Source organism: Neltuma alba, unplaced genomic scaffold (assembly GCF_004799145.2).
Source record: "Neltuma alba isolate B1F8T4 unplaced genomic scaffold, ASM479914v2 tig00007257_pilon, whole genome shotgun sequence".
NCBI lineage: Eukaryota > Viridiplantae > Streptophyta > Magnoliopsida > Fabales > Fabaceae > Neltuma > Neltuma alba.
Window position 1 is genome coordinate 41,534 of NW_021634726.1, and position 18,942 is coordinate 60,475.

The window sequence follows — 18,942 nt, forward strand, 5'->3', positions numbered from 1 at the left end:
AGTGGAAATAATATCTATCAAATCCTTGTCACGTTTGGAATGTATGAACTAGTTAATTAATTAGAGTAGATTAAATAAGTTTGTTAAGTTAATTATTTGTAATGAATAAGTGTGATCTTTTTTAGATTGCTTTTACTAATCATATATATTAGTTAAAATTACTATTTGATAGAACATTTATCTTATGCAACTATGACAATAATTGTCTTAGAAAAAGTGGATAAAAAAATATAAATTGAGGTTTTATATTTAGAATTAAATTTAATGTCAAATTAAGAATTGGAAGTGGTACAATTTTCAAGTGATATAATCACAATTGATACTTTTTAATGACTATTATTTTTGTCAGTTTATTATCATTTTTTAGTGGAAATTATATATCTTTATTTTCATTATAAACAATCTTAGTCCCCTTCCGGAGAGACAATCTTTGAAGAGGAAAAAAAATCTGCACCTTGACCACGTGGTTGGGTTATCATGACCAATGAAGAAAAAATCGGACCGGACTGGCCGGTTTAACCGGAAAACCGGTGAATCGGTCTCCAGTCCGGTCTGGTTTGAAGAATGAACCGGTTTTGAATCAAACCGAAATGAACCGGGAAAAACCGGGAAAAACCGGTGGGTTAGGTGGGTTACCGATTCTCTTTTCCTCCCCTTCTTCTTCTTTACTCTTACTGTCTCACCACCGGAGAAGACATGAACATGGTTGAGAGAAGTGATAGAAGCAGAAAAAATCATGAAAAGAAAGATCTATTTGGAAGCCTCTTGTGTGCAGTCTCAACCCTATGCTCGTGGAAGAGTCGAAGGCAAGGAGGAGGATAAATACCAGAATAAAATAGATGCGCAGAACAAAAGAAAAGGTCACTGTTTATCTTCTCTATCTGAGAAAGAACGAAAGAGGAAGAGGGAGAAATGACTTTCAGGCTTTGAAGTTTTGAATAAGAAAGAGAAGAACACTCGGCTGTTCACAAGGAAAGAGGAAGAAAAAGTCAAAAAACTCACCTTGCGATGGACATTCACGTGAGAGAGAGAAAGAAGAGATGAACATGTAACCTATAAAATAATTAAAAAAAAGGATTGTATTCGACCATGTGAGGAAATCAGGAAAAGACGGAGAAAAGAGAAAAAGAAAATAAAAAAAAGCATAAAAATTATACACATAAATATTTTATAATTAAATTATATTATTTTAATTATTACCGGTTTAACCCGGTCTAACCCCGATCTAACCCATTGACCCTTAACCCACTATCTTAACCGGTTTAGTGTCCGGTCTGGTTTTTTGTTCCTTGATCATGACACGCATTGAGTTCTGAATTTGAATCTTGGTGTTGGGAGTGGACTCAACAATCGTAAGTGCACTCAGATTAGGCAACTGTGTCACGGTCGAGGGGCCCGAAATCACTTCAAGAATCTACATAAAAGACCATTTCCTTCTACCAAATAAAGCGGAAAGGATTCAATTTTTTTCAGGGTTAAGGTGATTGAAGTTTTTTTAGGTGTATTTAGTACTTTAAAGTGTTGAGCGTGCTTAAAAAATTATTTCAGGATACCGGATATATTACAAAATATTTTAAAATGTTAGATATATAAAAAAAAATATTTTGAAGTACTGGATGTATCTTAACTCTCGCCTGCACAAGTCTTATACCACTTGTCATTTATTTTCCAAATAACAAGGCCACGGTCATGTAAATTTTTTGGTCATGGCTATTCAACCAACTCTTACGCGTTAAGGTGTTCCCCCCCCCCCCCCAAAAAAAAGAATAAAAATACATATTGAATACTAGTAAGGTTTTTGAATATCTAAGAAGCATTCAAATTCAAGCATGTGAAAATTATAAAAAGAAGATCAGATATTTTAATCTTGAGCATTTATGGCAATTTGTGTGGGGCGCGCACAGAGTCTGGCACTTCTTTTTTGTTTTTGTTTTTGTTCTTTTCTTGGCATCGCCAAAATACAAAAAAGATAAAAATAATCATGCGAAAACAAAAACTGGCATTGATGTGCACTTATCTCCCCCCCCAAAAAAAAAAATATGGGATCCACCATCAGATATTTGCCCAACAAATTCAGAGCAATGATCACACTTCCACCTTTCAAGTTTCAACTTTCCCCATGCAATCCAAAGTCCTAATCTTCAGAGAGTATTTCACCCCTTAAAGTAGCAAAAGAAGCCAAATAGCTCATCGTTTCACTTATCCACATTCAGGCACAACGCACATAAAGATCTAATTTTTTATGTCTCCCTACTAAAATATTTACTCCTTACCCTCCGTAATAGTAGTATAAGAATATAATACTCTTCTGATTGTTAATATAAAATCCATTTAACTAATTTTATTAGATTAAGAAAGTTAGGTAAGTTAGTTAATTATAAGAAATGTGACACGTTTTTCTTAAAAAACCATAATCATCTTTCTTAATGCCTTATCTTTCTCTTCTATTTGATTATGATTGATGGAGTATCTATAGGGATAATTTAGAGAAAATTGATAAATATGAGAAATGAGTCTTATATTTAGGACCAAAACCAACTCTGTAATTGGATCCTATATTAAAGACCGGAGAAGTAATTAGATTTGGTTCTAAATATCAAACACTTCTATTTCATATAGTTATTTTTTTTCAAATTAATTTAACCAACTAATTAACTGACACAATGTGTTATACTATAATGTTACAAGGGAGTATTTTACAAAGATCATATCACGTATGTTATAAATTATAATTAACTAATTTTATTTAATTAATTTTTATATTAAAAATTGAAAGAAATATATATTTTTTGGAATAAGATGTGTGAAGTATATCTAATCTTCAAGCGACTCTATTTTTTTCCAAAAAAAACAAACATTGTAAGGATCTAATCTTACAACTGGAAAAAATCACTATTTTTTCTTTTTAATGTACAAACTAGATAATTAATTTGTAAATATTAATAAAATTAGTTATTCCGTTAGCTTTTCTAAAATAGCAATCTCATTAATTATATGCATTAAAACTATATATTGATGAAAACCTCTTCACATATGCCATCAATAGAAATACTCTGAGAAAAAACTATAAACTTAAAAAAAAAAAGATTGAGGTTTTATATTTATAATTAAAATAAATCTTTTTATTTACCTCTTATATTCAGAACCGATGATAATATTTATAACAGAGTTTGGCACTTTTCTTTGTTTTTGTTTTTGTTTTTGTGCTTTTTCTTTTCTTGGCATCGCCAAAATACAAAAAAGATAAAAATAATCATGCGAAAACAAAAACTGGCGTTGATGTGTCCTTATCTCCCCCCCAAAAAAAAATGTGGGATCCATCATCAGATATTTGCCCAACAAATTCAGAGCAACGATCACACTTGCACCTTTCAAGTTTCAACTTTCCCCATGCAGTCCAAGTCTTAATCTTCAGAGAGTATTTCAGCCGGGTGTGTTTGGTTGGAGGGGAGGGAAGGCCCCTCCCCTCATTTGGTTAAAAATTTTGGAGAGGAGGGAAGCCAAAATATTCCCTCCCCTCCCCTCCCTCCCCCTATTTTAGCTCCCTTCCAAATTGAGGGTTTATGGAGGGGAGCTAAGTTTTTAGACCATTATACCCTTATGATTTTTTTGATATTTTACAACCACCCATAAAATATGTTATTATAATATTTATTTTAAATAAAAAATATATTATCCTAAGTAAAAAATAAAAAATATAAATTATTATAATTGAAAAATATATTATAATAAAAATTAATATAAATTATTATAAAAATAAAAAATTATAATATTATAAAATTAATTATTTTTTATAAATATATTATTTATTAAATACATTTTAAAGCTGGAAAAAGGCATAGCCTAAAGAGAATAAAATTTCAATTTTTTTAGAGCATATAAAATTTATTAATTTGATTATTTCAAATATATTATTATATTAATTACAATTAAAAAATACTGTACCAATTTTTCAATGCACATATTAACATGATAAAACTGAATTTTTATTAAATTATATGATTTAAATTAAGATGTAAATTAATTTATATAATATATCAATAAAAAATATAAACTAATATATAAAGGTAAAATGGTAAATTGATTATTATTATCCCTTCCCTCCCCTTCTTAAACCAAACAAGAGATCATTAAATATCCCTCATTTCCTTTATTTTTATCAAACTAAACAAGGTGAGGATGAAACCTCCCCTTCCCCTACCTATCCAACCCTCCCTACCCTACCCTCAAACCAAACACGTTAAAGTAGCAAAGAAGCCAAATAGCTCATCGTTCTCTTATCCACATTTAGGCATAGCGCACATAAAGATCTAATTTTTTATGTCTCCCTACTAAAATATTTACTCCTTACCCTCCGTAATAGTAGTACAAGAATATAATATTTCTCTGATCTTTAATATAAGACTTATTTAATATACAAGCTAGATAATTAATTTGTAAATATTAATAAAATTAGTTATTCCGTTAGCTTTTCTAAAATAGCAATCTCATTAATTATATGCATTAAAACTATATATTGATGAAAACCTCTTCACATATGCCATCAATAGAAATACTCTGAGAAAAAATTATAAACTTAGAAAAAATGGATTGAGGTTTTATATTTATAATCAAAATAAATCCTTTTATTTAGCTCTTATATTAAGAACCGGTGATAGTATAATTGAAAAAACTACTCTTAATCCGGTATACTCAAATACTATAACCTAATCTCACTGTATTATGAAATAACCTAAAAAGATATTTATAAAATGAGGTGCGTATGATAACTTTTTAATTTTTTTTTCATTCAAAGGATATTTTATAGACGTTTCATTTTAAAGAATCTGAACTTCTGGAACCCACTAATACATAAGTACTATAAACAAACAGAATAAAACTGTCACAAGTCATAAGCATGTTATAATAACAAACAGCATATACTTAAAAAAGGGACCTCAAAACAAATTGCAGGAAGTTAGGGAGCCTTTTAAAGAATGAATGTAAAATAATATGGTCGGAAAGTTAAGGGTCGCTGTTTGACCCTCCCCACCTCATTATGGTGTCACACACAATTTGCACAACTTGTGCCCTTTTTCCCCCTAACCTCAATCTACAGAAAGCAAAACTTTTATTCCCAACTTTTTAAAATAAAATTTGAGGTATGTAAATATATTTTTTAAGAATATAATAATATAACATTAAATAATAAAAATTGGTTCACACGTTATAATTTATTAAAAATTTTTATCAGTGAATAACGTTATAAAGATCATGTTGTTATTATCATTACAAACATCTCTAATGTGTGATTAAATTAATGTCTACATGTTGCATGTGAGTTCTCCACAAACTTCAAATCCAAAAGGGGATTTTTCGAATGTATTGTACAGAAAAGATTCAATTTTACAGAAAAGATTGCGAATTTGAAATTTTCAAAGTTAGTTTTTATGAGGAATCAAATCATATGGCTTATATTCCAGTAGATTAGTGATTTTGGAAGACCTAACATTACTTAACTTAAACAAAACAATATTACTCGATCTAATTAACTAATTTAAGTAGATTAATAATATTAACTAAGTTAGTTAATATGATATTTTTTTAAAAAAATCACTTTAACTATTTTCCTTAAATTCCCTCCCTCCATCTCTTAATTTGAAAAAAAAATGATAAATATATGAAATAAATCTTATATATAAAATTAATATTAACTTTTTAATTAGGTCTTACATTAAGGATTGAAGGAGTATTTAGTTTCTAAAAACTATTTTAATTCTAATGTCAATATTTTTTTTAATTATATCACAAATGTTTAAATTCTAGAACTCAACCCCACTCACTCTTCCCACTTAGGTTAACATTAATTACCTATTTATGGATGAGATGCGAAAGAGATCAACTTTAAAATCCTCGTGATGTCCCAAAAAAAAAAAAAGTAGAGTTCTTCCTCAAAGGTTTTAACTTTACACACGATGGGACCAAAAGTCACATTCAAAAACAAAACAAGTTTTTTTTTTTAAAAAAATTTATATAAAAAATTGGGAAAAACTGAAAAGTAATATATAGTGTACATTCCAGCTGCAAGCACTGTCAATCACGGGTTTTCGCTGTATCTGAAAAAATCCACTGAACATAGTCCACTTTTCAATGCATTATATATACACTACACTCCCTCGTATCCACATGCACAACAATCGTAGAAATGGGATTCAACCTTCTCAATTTCACTCTCATCTTTCTCTTCTTCTTTTTCCACATCACTTCAGCCGCCGTAGCCTCCGCCGGAGCTGGTGGAGGAAGAAAGCTTCTTTCTTTCGGGATGAGTTCTGACGGGGAACCTCCAGATGCAGGAACTCCTGAAGGAGGTGCTGGGTCGGGTCATCATCCGTACTGGGATTACAGCTGGGGTTGGGGCTCCACTCCTGGAAGCGGGTGGGGCTACGGATCCGGGTCTGGGAGTTCCCCAGATGGTTCAGGCGGAGGGTATGGCTATGGGTTTGGCACGGGCTCTGGGTCTGGGCCTCGAAGCCCGTATGGTTATGGGTTTGGCACGGGCTCTGGGTCTGGGTCTGGCGGGTATGGTTATGGGTCCGGCACAGGCGGCGGTGCTTTTGGTGGTGGAAGCGGTGGCAACGACTGATTCAATGGTCAAAAACAGCCACGGACAATTAAGGGTGTCCCTCTACATGAGTGCCCTCAATGCGTTTGAGGCTACTCTATATATGGATGCGCGTGTGTGTGTGTGTGATGACTACATCTAGCAAGGCGTAATAAGAGATGTGTATGTGTGTATTCTGTATATACTCTTTGGTGTGTGCGCGTGTGTGTGTGATGACTGCATCTAGCAAGGCGTAATAAGATTTTTAGCTGAGATTAGCATATTTGGTGAAAATCTTTGATATTACTGCCTCCTCCGGTTCTAATTATAAGATTTTGTTTATCTCTACAAACAACGTTTTATAATTAGGACCGGAGATAATATTTCCTAATTTTGCTTGCTTTTCTTTTAAGAATGGTTTACGTGTAAATAAAATTTAGCTAAAATATATATTTAGTCTTTTAATTTTATGTAAAATTTCAGTTTGGTTCCTTAATTTTAAAAAGTATACTTTTACTCTTGTAATCCTAAAATTATTAGTTTTAAATGATAATTTTTTTCAACAATCATGGTTGTTTTGAAAATTAAACTTAATATATTAGTGTTTAGTAATGTTTTATCAACATTTAAGAATTCAGTATCATCGTTTTTTATTACCAATTTGAGGATTAGAAGACTATAAATTTATTTTAAAAAAGTAAAATAAAAATATTATGTAAAGTTAAAGAAATAAAAACACCGTAAAATTTGGAGGGAAGACGCCCACCTAAAAATCAGTCCTTAAATGGGTGCACTTATGGTTTCACTTCTCAGCAGATACACGTGCCTCCTGTGACACAACATCAAACCCATCCCAGTTCTTCCAAAGACCAAACTCACCTTGGCAATAAATATTGAGAGAAAGTTTCAAGGAAACAATATAATTATAAAAAACTTTTAATAACTAGCAGCATAATTTTTATACCGTAACTTGTCATTCATTTATTATGAAACTTTTCAATAATTATATTATTTTTTAAGATTACGTCTAACCCATCAAAATAGGACTCATTTCATAAAGACGTAAAGCTCAAGTCTTACTAAACCAGTAATGGTATATAAAAATCTTGTTAGTAGATAATTTGTAAATACTTATGTAGGTATACCTTGATCTTAAACTCCTCACAAATTTTCAAAATCTAACTCATCAAAAAAAAATTTTTATATGTATATATGCAGAGAGATATGACCTCATTTAGGTCCAGGGATTTTATATTTTACATGTTATTGATAATTCATATAAATAGAGAAATATAATATTAATGTGTGATTCATTTTTCATTTTAAGAAAAACATGTCTCAAAGAGATTAACTAATCAAGTGAGGTTGAATTTGAGGTTACGTAGCTTACAATAGCATGGACCTAAATGAGGAAGAAGGTTCAGACTTGATTTTATTTTGTTTCATATAAAAGTTTATCAGATTCCTTTAATTCCTTCTTTGGTCACGAGGAGCTTCAAATTTAGACTTTTTTGGAAAATCCCTAAAACAAAAAAAAAGTCCGTTAAGGCAACTAACACTTGAAAATGACAAGAAATCACGTAGGTTCTGAACTGAAATTTTAAAAATATTGTGAAATTATCCATATATCTTTATATAACATAAATAACATTAATAGAACTGAAAATGACAAGTGTTGAATTAGCAATGATAAATATTAAATTAGAAATGACGAGTCTCGTAACTTCTTCTTCTTTTTTCATTATTTTAGTTAGTTAATTGATTAACAAGTCATGAATTGTAAATGACAAGTGTTGAATTGATAATAATAAGTAACAAGTCGTGAACTGAAAATGACAAATTATTGAATTAGAAATAACAATTATTGAATTAGAAATTACAAGTATCGTAACTTTTTTTTATTCTCCATTATTTTAGTTAGTTAGTTAATTAGCTAGTTGTTAACAAAAAAATAACAAGTGTTGAATTGATAATAATAAGTATTAATCTGAAAATAAAAAAGTTTCATAATATTTTCAAAATGTCAATTTAAGCCTCATTTCCTTTTTTATCATTTTTAAGTGTTAATTGTTTGAATTGAAATTTCATATATTCATTTTTTTTTTACGGGTTTTACCTATTTCATCAGATGATTTAGCTTATCGAAGGTCCCCCAGACGACAATTTTTCGCTTTCGTATAATCAGATAATAAAATGCAGGATTTTTTTTGCCAACAAAACGCAGGATTTAATTCATATACATGGACCGAGTACACCAGCAAAAAAATCTTTCCAGATAGTAATACATAGTCAAATTATCTGATTCTAAATATAAGATTCAATTTGTAACATAAATGACAGCACAAACTAGATTTTATATTTAAAACTAAAAGTAGTAACTCGATTAAACTACAAAACTAAATCTTATATCAAGTACTTCCCCGGTTTTTAATATAAAACCCAATTGTTGAACTGGTTTTGGTTTTAAATATAAGACCTATTTCTCATATTTATTAATTTTTTCTAAATTACCCCTATAGATATATGTCCATAGGGAAAACATGTCAAAACTTGTCACATTTTTTATAATTAACTAACTTATTTAACTACCTTAATCTAATCAAATTAGTTAAATAGATCTTATATTAAGAATCGAAAGAGTATTACTTTACAGGAATGTCGCATTAATATTTGACCACGACTGATAATCTGGAAAAAAATTATTGAAGGGTTAATTTTCATTCAAAACATTGATCCATATAATCTAAAAAAAAAATTTGGACTATTTTGTCATTTGAGGGACCAAAATCTTGGTTTAAAACTTGAGGGACAAATTTAAGAGGCCAAAAGATTATACTAACTTATTATTAAATAAAAAAAGTAAAATCTTTTTAGGTGTTGTCCAAAAAAGAGTTCTTTTAAAAGTATTTCATGAAGAAAACTATGTGAATCATCAGCATGCTCATTACATCATACAGTAATATGGGCAAAGCCATGCATAATTATAGATTATTTCAATTAATTATTTCATATCTTTATCATGGATTGAATATTATATACAATTTTTTTTTTGCCAAAATTATATACAATTCAATTAGCATAAAATTTAACATGATTAATTTGAATATTTTGTTACCCGCATCAAATGCCTCTGGAATCAAATGGAAATAGAAAACCCATTCCTCAATAACCGTTCTCATACTCCATTTACTTTGAACCAAAATACAACTAGAAATGATTCAAGATAAATCACAATTGACGTAAGGAGTTCATTCCTCATCACCCTGTCCAATTAATGTTACATTTATTTTATTGTTCATATAAAATCATAACGAGTATAAATGAAAGTGGTGACAGGGAAGAGAGAGAGAGAGAGAGAGAGAGAGAGAGATGATTGAACAACACTCTTGCCTGCTAGGTCTCCAGTAGAGCAAGAGGCATATGTTGTCCATTCAAGCAAATCATTATGGCTGATAAGCCTCAGGAAGACGAAGACCCACACTATAAGCAGATTTTCCAATGACCCTTCTCATTTCATCACTCCTGTCCACAGCAATATTGTAAGAGAACAAGAGATCCTGCAAAACCACCAACCAATGGTTAGAATCCGAAGATAAAAATGTGAATAAGTTTCTCTGAAAAAATTACAATTATTACTAAGCAAATAAAATCCCTTGGAAAATATTAACAAATATGTAAAAAATCTGACTATACTAAACCATCAAAGAGAATTAAAGACAACAACATTTTGGTTTCTTACCTCCATTACAGCAAATAAGGATGGGGCCATCTAACTGGTTAAGTTTTAAACAAATAAGTCTTAAGTTTCATTTAAACAAGCTCAACTGTTCAAACATCTAATTGCATGCCTGTGTGGAAAAGTTTAAAGAAAAAAGCAACAGAAAGAGAGTGAGTAATGCCTTGTGATGGTGCACACTATTAAGCAGGAAAGTATAGTCCCGAGCAAGCTTGATTTTCTGTTGGACAGCCGCACCATCAGAAAGACAGCTGTTTCTGCGAAACTCAGATGTTATGAATTCCCGGACATGCCTCCTGTTGTCTTCCTTGCCAATGTGTTTCTGGACAGCCTTCAGAAGCTGGCGATAAATCTTGGCTGTTTGGAAGGATGCTTCTGAACCCATTTGCCTTTATATCAATATTCACTATCTACTTCCTGCATTGTAGGCCACATTCAAACTACCAAAAATTTTCTAATAAACCAGAAAAACTAATGAGAATTTGTGCCAACAAACCGCATTTCTCTATCACAATGGGCATGAAGTACCAATTCTTGCTAGCATAAAATAGATGTCATAAATGGCATTTACTGACTGTTCCAGTTAGCTTGGATGAGGGAACTCATTTCAAATTGTACCAGACAAATTAACAAGATTTGTAAAAGACTTTCTGCTGGCAAGAATTAGTTGGAGCGTAATTGTTATGCCATCTAGGATGTTTTACAGATTGGTTGCGGTCATAAACGGCAGGTAACTAATATTGTCGAATCTAAAGTTTTGTAGATGCAGATAAAGCTGAGGTTCTTCACATTTGCATGTGCATATGAAAATAAATAAAGAGAAGAAAAACATAAAGGGCATGATAAGAACGAGAAGCGCAAGATAAAAACGTATAATAAGTAGCCAAGTAAACAATGCTAAAGAAAAGAAATAAGCTCTTCGTGAAATCATTTCTAACCACACAACAGGATGGGAAGCAAAAACCAGACTATACCTGACTGGCTTCTGCATCACAAAAGTACAAAAACCGATTAGGATGAACTTAGATTTTGATTTATGATCTCTGGTGAATACTCAATTGGCTTTCACTTTTTCTTTTACAATAAATCCTATTGGGGAAAAATGGTGAATCTCCCTCGTGCCTTTTGTACTCGCAAATAGACACCATGAATATCTCTAACCTCTAATTAGTAAGAAATTTAACCCTTCATCAGTTGAAAACTAGCATAAGAACGCTAGAAGCATCAAAGACATATAAAATATACCAGAAGTACCCAAGAGTTCAAGCAGAAAACCATTTTTCCCCAAGTGAAACCAGTAAACACCCACATTACTCTACTGGAAGAAAAAGTGGTCACGAGCTCATCTGGACCTAGAAACGATTTTCGATTTAACCAGAAGCGGTCGCAAGCACAATCAGTAATGTCTTCCATATCTACAAAAATAAGTTGTTTGGCATAATCAAAGCCCATTGCGCGTATGCTATTCGACCATCTTCCTTCTATGTTAGTTCTTGTTGTTCAAATAGAGTCATTTTATATTCCTCCATATTAGTTCTTCCTTCTGTAGATTCTGGCAGAAGACTTCGTTCAAAGGGAAAGACATGCCTACGAATATACATATGGGACCTACAATAACATATGGAAGAGAAAGTGATTACCTGTTTCTTCTTAGCAGAGCGGAGCCGAGGGTCGAAGAAGGAGATCCCCACACCGACGGAGGAGAAACAAGGCGATGCTAAAGCCAAGGATTACGATGACGACGGGAGGTTGCCGGCGAAGGCATTGCAACTATTGAGCATGAAGGTCCATGAGATATTGGAGTCCTAGGGATTTTTTTTTTTAACATTTTTGTTGCCCCATTTTTTATTTGGCCTGATGCCCCTTTTTTTTTTAATTCTTTTTTGCCGTCATATTTTTTTTTTGGGAGAATTATTAAGAGATTTGAAGGAAGAAATTTAATTATCAAAAAGTCTTAAGTGACTAATTTGAACATGTTGTCATTATCTATTCTAAAACTTATTATTGCTTACTTTTCACTTGTCAATAAATTTTGAACCAATTAAATTTCTTTTTTAAGACATGATTGTAATTCTATCTATTTTTTTAACATTCTAGTTCTATGTGCTTAACTTTTCATTACTAGCTGACCCATTTAATTTAGGAGAACATCCCTTTAGAAAGATGTTTAAATAAAGAAAATTCTTATTTAAGTCATTAAATATGCCAAAATCTTAATTAGATCATATGACTTGAAGAAAGATTTTAAAATTTTATTAAATGATTCTACTGCTCATTTCATTAGAAATGAATAACAAAAAGAATTTTAAATTAACATGTTTTACCTCGCAATTAACACGTTTCATTTTTAAATTAATAATTTTTTTGTCTTTGAATAAAATTTGATTACAATCCAACCTTAAAAATTAATAAGTTCAATTATCCAAGTAACAACTTTTAATTCAAAACTAAGGGCTTTATATCTCCAAAAGACAATTACTATAAGTCTTTGAATAAAATTTAGTCACAATATAACTTTAAAAATTAACATTTTTTATTTCACAATTAACACATTTTAATTTTAAATTTATAACTTTTTGTTTCCACAACACACTTGTAATAAATCTTTGAATAAAATTTGATCATAGTATAACATTAAAAATTAACATGTTCCATTTTACAATTAAACATGTTTCAATTGTAAATTAACAATTTTTTGTTTATATAATGCACTTGTAATAATTTTTTTTAATAAAAATTTATAACAATATAATCTTAAAAATTAACATGTTTCAATTCGCAGTTAACACATTTTAATTTTACAACAACTTTCAGGGAAAATATCATAATTAAAGAAGGAATATTTAATATAAAAACTAACTTACCGTTCCCTCCTTGATCAATTTCTTAACTTTGTAACGGTAGATGTGAAATTCCCTTTGTTCAAAATTCTAATAACAGAGATATTAGAGTTATTTTATAAAATTTTAATATCCCTCTCTAGGTCATGTGACTTGATTAGGACATTAGAATCATTTCATGAAATTTTAAGAAATTTGGTTAATAAATTCTGTTGTATTGACATCTATTATGAACAAGCTTATTCTACATAACCCGTAATTTAAGAGGGGGGAAAAAATTAAACGTTAGGGAGAATCTTGTTTTAAGCTTTTAGTGCATTTTTACAAGCCTTCTTTAATTAATTATCTCATACAAGATAAGTCATTTTTTCAAATTATTCGGGTTAAGTTTGAGTACTTCTGAAATAAACACATCAATTAATTACTCTTAATAGTAATAATCAATTAAAAAAAAAATAGAACACAGAACCTTCTAAAAGATGAAAGAAGAGAGTATTAGACATCTTTTCCCTCATCACCTACCCTAACATGGCCCATAATCTACTTGTCACACCTGCTTGTGCTGAGGCTTCAGCTCATATTTTCTTACATCATGGAAAATAATGAATTTGGGGAAAGTTGTAGGCGCAGAGGTGATAAACCGAATCCCACAGAAGAAATTCAAAATAGGTGTTTGGTTACTTCATGTAAATTAACAAGAAATTCAGTACAAAACTATTGTCCACATTTACTTCCTTACCCTTTAGAACTATCAGAACTCGGCTCCGGAATTTCATTCCGTGTTTAAGACCTTTGGAACTTTGATGTAAGGCTCCTCGTAGCTTGGAATGGAAGCAACCATGGTGCCCCTATCAAGCATATATTACCCTGTTCGTACCTTTAGTTTCCCTTTAGTACAAGAAATTAACAAGAAATTCAGTACAAAACTATTGTCCACATTTACTTCCTTACCCTTTAGAACTATCAGAACTCAGCTCCGGAATTTCATTCCGTGTTTAAGACCTTTGGAACTTGATGTAAGGCTCCTCGTAGCTTGGAATGGAAGCAACCATGGTGCCCCTATCAAGCATATATTACCCTGTTCGTACCTTTAGTTTCCCAATAATGTTTAATAGAAAAATGAGCAACCCACTTACCTGTCGTCGAAAGTCTCGGGAACATCATCACGGACATTGTTGTTTTCAGTATCTGCAGATGATATGACAGATAAATTCCCATTTGAAGCAAGAAGCATAACATTTGCCGTTATGACTATATTTCTTCCCACCCCCCCCCTGTCGTCTCCTATTTTTTAATCTTCTTATGAAACAGTAAAGGGAAAAGACAAGAACCCCAACATGTTAATATTCATCTTACAGTGATCAAACAAAAAGGACTCGATCAAGATGAAAGTTAGGAAAGCAATCAGGAAAAAGATGATGGTATGATTCATTTGCCAATGAGTGGTGTACAAGACAGCAACAATACACTATTTCTCCAAGTCTGGCAGGGACAAAGCAATAGAACTGCAAAGTTTAGAGTACTACAAAAAAGGGTTTTTGCAAATAAGGGGAAAAACCCGTAAGCTGATGCAATAGAGCTATTCTCTAATTTATGAAGAATTTTCAATTCGTTTTGCAACCAAGATGTAAGCAGACAGAATAACTACTAGCTGGACTTGGATGACATTATCGTTAGCTGATGTAAATCGAAAAGGTCATAGAGAACCTGCTCTAATGGAGGGTTCAATGCTTTCGAGATCAACACCTTGAAGCTGTCCAAACCTGTCACAATTGCCAATTTAAGTTTGAAGGTTGGATAGGTGCTATCATACAATAATCCCAAAGGTAGGAAAGCTATTGAAACCAATTGATTGATCATTGAAGTTTTCATTATGAAAAAAAGTAATCAAGTCATACAATGCTATTGAAGGAGCCACATGAAAGGAGAAAAACAAAACATTTTGATGATTCCACAAACAGTGAACAATTAAATGTTAACGCACGAACAGAAGTCCGTTACTTTTTTGCAACGTTCATTATGCTGTCAACGTAGAGTTTGAAATTTAGGAGTCTTTTTAAGGAGCTGGGGTCGAGAAAACAGGATTTTACCAATCTATCACCTGTTGAATTTTAGGAGCAAATTCTTCCACCTGCAAATAAAATAAAAGGAATAATGTAAAGGCAAAATAAATAACAAAAGAAAAAAGAATTAGACAAACTACTCAGCTTCCTTACAATAAATTATCATGCCATATCGTGTTAAAATCACCTCATTTGATGCAAGAGCAATTCGAGCTGTTTCTGCCAAACGAGTGACATCTGGAGGTGGAAGAGAGGACTGAATTTTTGTTGATGAGCAGCTTCGAACTCTATCGTGATGAACAATAACTTTTGGGAAACCAAAGTAGTTGAAACTTCTCCTGGAGTGGGTAAGGAAGCTATTACCCATTGCTGATGAGTATGACACTCCTTTGAGCAAAAAGACTCTGCTTCCCATCTGTTTCAATTTTGCATTAATTCTGGCTATCAGACAATGGGTCTCTGCTTCTTCTTGGCCTTTAAATATGTAGAAGTTATATTCCTTTCACTTACGAAAGAAGAAAATTTATAAAGGAGGGCATAAGAGTTTTGACCTTCACCGGAAAAGAAAAGAGGTAAAACCTGAAGTGTTTCACCTACAAAATGATTTTTGAGAATAATACTACATCCGGTCCATAGTATGAGAGTTAAATAACTTTGAGAAAATTAAGAAAATTAGTTAAATTGGTTATTTGTAATAAATATACATTAAAGCTTCCCTAAATTACCCTCTTTAATCATATGCATTGGAATTACACCTTAGAAATATCTTAAAATCAATAGGGATATTTTAAGAAAAATGTGAAATGAAATGAATTGAGATATTATACTTAGGATCAAATCCAATCCCCCAACTAGCTCCCATATTAAGGATCAGAGCTAGTCCTTATAACTATCAAGAGAAATGATTTATCATGCACCTGATAACTATCAAGAAAATGAGATTGAGAAGTGAAACAATCCATCCTATACGTTTGTGTGGGTGTGAGCGTAACATATAAAAAAGAAGAAGAAGAAGACAAAAATAAGACATAAAGTAATTGCATTCAAAGTAAACAGAATATAAAATTAAGGACTATTACCATCCTGTCTATAAACTTAAAGAAACCATGACGATCCGATGGTTTAACATCAACCACACATCAAATCTAAGGAATAAGAATTCCTTTCATATTATCTAACCTAAAACATCCACTTCCTCTTTTCAGCAATTAAATCTCATGATTCCTCGTTCAAAGACACTTATTCTCATCAACAAGATTCAACAGTTTCCCAACAGAAGTTACGCTCAACATTTACATGCAACCATGGAACACCTCAAAACAATCCAATTTATTCAAGTAATTTGACTCTTAAATAATAATTCTAAGGAAGCTTCAAAGCCACATCTCTTATTCTCATAAACTCCTATGAAGGTTGAGCGTATCATAAAGTCTAGTCAAGGTTGCATCTAACAATCCATGGTAGCTAGTTACCGACTTTTAAGCATGACTCTTTTCTTTTTCAAGCATTTTATCAAACACTTAAATTGCATCTAGTTATCATAGTCGAACTGTCAAACTAGCATTTAAATTTCTTCCCCAAACAACACCCAAGTATGAATCAAATTCTTCAACACCTTTAGAAAAGGACAAATTAGCCAATCAGCAGAACTTCTCCATTCTTAGCTCCCATTAACAGTTTAGGAAAACAAAGCATTCCTCCTGCAGACATGTCACCGGTTTACACGACACAATTCCTGCTCTAAGTATTCAGACCATTCTGATTCAAACTATAGTTTTCATGAAAGCCATGACACTCACTACAATCCAACAGGCACAACATTCAGTTCAATGTCAATCGTTCCAGAAGACCATGTCCTCATGAGAGCAGTATGTTGAGAGAGAGAGAGAGAGAGAGAGAGAATGAAACAAATGTTTCTTGCACATGAATTTGAACTCAACCTGTCGCAGACCCTAGACGTCGCTTCGCTGATTCAACTCGGCCTCTCGAGTTTCAACCACGGGTTTCGTCCCCTCGGGTAATACCTTCTTCCTCTTCCGCCTCGACTTGAACGGGAATGGTCCTTTGATCAATCCGATAAGAGGTCTCAACGTAAAATCTGAACTTGCATCTGCTAATGGTGCTCCTCACTCGTTAAACAAAACGGCGTCGTATCCATTGGCTGTAATTCATCCTCCGCCACCCATTATGGTCGAGGGGTAAAGAAGCTTCCGTGGGAAATCACGGGTGACTGGGAAAGACAATTCAGGTAATGATTTCAATGGGTTTGATAACTTTTCAAGTGTACAAATGATATTGGGAAAAAAAAAAAAACCAATTGTACTGAGGTAAATAAACATACTACCTAGGGGTGTTTATGGGCAGGACACGCCCCCTTGCCCGATACACAGCCTGAAAAATGAGCGGGATGCATTTTGTGACCTACTGTCCTACTCTGTTCATAGAAGCCCTAACCATTTTCAGGCTAGACAATAACGGGCTGGGCAGGGCCGGTTTCTAAGCCCACATAGTGATACCTTGGTGAAAATTTTTTTAAAGTAAAGGTATCTTATAACAACTATAAAGAAATAAATACTTGAATAAACAATAAATTCAACAAATCAATAACTTTGATTTCTTAAATTGATATATCTTTTAATATAACACTAAAGTGAGCTTGCTTTTGCATCTTTGCAAGACAACCAACAATAAAAACAAACTAAAGATACTAAACCAAATTAAAAAGATACTAAGAAGGAAGAATTACGCATACCATTAAGGGCCTGTTTGGTTTGAGGGGAGGGGAGGGGGGGAGGGGAGGGGAGGGGAGGTTTCATCCTCACCTTGTTTGGTTTGATTAAAAAGGAGAGGAGGGGAGGGTATTTAATGATCTCTTGTTTGGTTCAAGGAGGGGAGGGAGGGATAGTAATAATCAATTTACCATTTACCCTTACATATGTTTATGTTTTTTATTGATATATTATATAAATTAATTTATATCTTAATTTAAATCATATAATTTAATAAAAATTCAGTCTTATCATGTTAATATGTGTATTAAAAATTGGTACTAATTTTTTATTCTAATTAATATAATAATATATTTAAAATAATCAAATTAACAATTTTATATGCTCTAAGAAAAATGAAATTTTTTTTCTTTAAGCTATCTTTTTTTCCAGCTTTAAAATATATTTAATAAATAATATATTTATAAAAACAATTAATTTTATAATATTATAATTTTTTATTTATAAATATTTTTATAATATATTTTTAATTATAATAATGTATATATTTTTTATTTTTTTTACTTAGGATAATATATTTTTTATTTGAAATAAATATTATAATATATTTTATGGGTAGAAGTGAATATTAAAAAATAAAGGGCATAATGGTCTAAAATTTTGGCTCCCCTCCAAAAAACCCCCAATTTGGAGGGGAGCCAAAATGGGGGGAGGGAGGGGAGGGACATTTTAGCTCCCCTCCCCTCCAATTTTCAACCAAATGAGAGGAGGGGCTCCCCTCCCCTCCCCTCCCCTCCCCTCCCCTCCAACCAAACACACCCTTAATGTATCTATGGCAAATGGAAGAGGGGAGAAAATATATATCATTATATATCATTATAAGTATTTCTCACAAAAAAAAGAATTATAAATATATATATATATATATCACGTGTAGAGCCAAATGGGCAGGGCAGCATACCGTGCCCGCAGCCCAGCCCTGCCCATAATATGC

The 18,942-nt window shown here is 32.0% G+C and overlaps 3 protein-coding genes across 5 annotated transcripts; 1 reads left to right on the forward strand and 2 right to left on the reverse strand.

Annotated features, from left to right (window-relative positions):
- The first annotated feature begins 6,184 nt into the window (after positions 1–6,184).
- On the forward strand, positions 6,185–6,705 carry LOC114752137 (keratin, type I cytoskeletal 9-like). The gene has a single exon (XM_028940858.1). The coding sequence runs from the start codon at positions 6,185–6,187 to the stop codon at positions 6,620–6,622; it is 438 nt and encodes a 145-aa protein (XP_028796691.1). The 3' UTR covers positions 6,623–6,705.
- Positions 6,706–9,723: 3,018 nt separating this feature from the next.
- Positions 9,724–12,078, reverse strand: LOC114752136 (uncharacterized). The gene is made up of 3 exons (XM_028940857.1): positions 11,957–12,078; positions 10,480–10,733; positions 9,724–10,137 (listed from the first exon to the last, which is right to left on the reverse strand). Exons 2-3 carry the CDS (start codon positions 10,699–10,701, stop codon positions 10,024–10,026), a joined length of 336 nt encoding a protein of 111 aa, XP_028796690.1. The 5' UTR covers positions 10,702–10,733; positions 11,957–12,078; the 3' UTR covers positions 9,724–10,023.
- A 1,499-nt stretch (positions 12,079–13,577) lies between these two features.
- LOC114752142 (glutamyl-tRNA(Gln) amidotransferase subunit C, chloroplastic/mitochondrial-like) lies at positions 13,578–17,436 on the reverse strand. Of its 3 annotated transcripts, none has more exons than XM_028940862.1 (6): positions 17,160–17,436; positions 15,407–15,634; positions 15,247–15,287; positions 14,864–14,919; positions 14,293–14,344; positions 13,578–14,004 (listed from the first exon to the last, which is right to left on the reverse strand). In XM_028940862.1, exons 2-6 carry the CDS (start codon positions 15,632–15,634, stop codon positions 13,929–13,931), a joined length of 453 nt encoding a protein of 150 aa, XP_028796695.1. In that variant the 5' UTR covers positions 17,160–17,436; the 3' UTR covers positions 13,578–13,928. The 3 variants fall into 3 exon arrangements, with proteins under 3 accessions (XP_028796695.1, XP_028796696.1, XP_028796697.1); XM_028940863.1 differs by having other exon boundaries at positions 15,407–15,693; XM_028940864.1 differs by lacking the exon at positions 13,578–14,004 and adding an exon at positions 14,120–14,215.
- Positions 17,437–18,942: the final 1,506 nt, after the last annotated feature.

Bases quoted from the DNA above. Each gene is read 5' to 3' on its own strand.
- LOC114752136 (XM_028940857.1), bottom strand. From the start codon at position 10,701: ATGGGTTCAGAAGCATCCTTCCAAACAGCCAAGATTTATCGCCAGCTT. The intron at 10,138-10,479 runs GCATTACTCACT...GTGGTTTTGCAG, and splicing joins ATAGTGTGCACCATCACAAG to GATCTCTTGTTCTCTTACAA.
- LOC114752137 (XM_028940858.1), top strand. From the start codon at position 6,185: ATGGGATTCAACCTTCTCAATTTCACTCTCATCTTTCTCTTCTTCTTT.
- LOC114752142 (XM_028940862.1), bottom strand. From the start codon at position 15,634: ATGGGAAGCAGAGTCTTTTTGCTCAAAGGAGTGTCATACTCATCAGCA. The intron at 14,920-15,246 runs GTAAAATCCTGT...CAATTGTGACAG, and splicing joins ATTCAACAGGTGATAGATTG to GTTTGGACAGCTTCAAGGTG. The intron at 14,345-14,863 runs GTTCTCTATGAC...TATCATCTGCAG, and splicing joins TGAACCCTCCATTAGAGCAG to ATACTGAAAACAACAATGTC.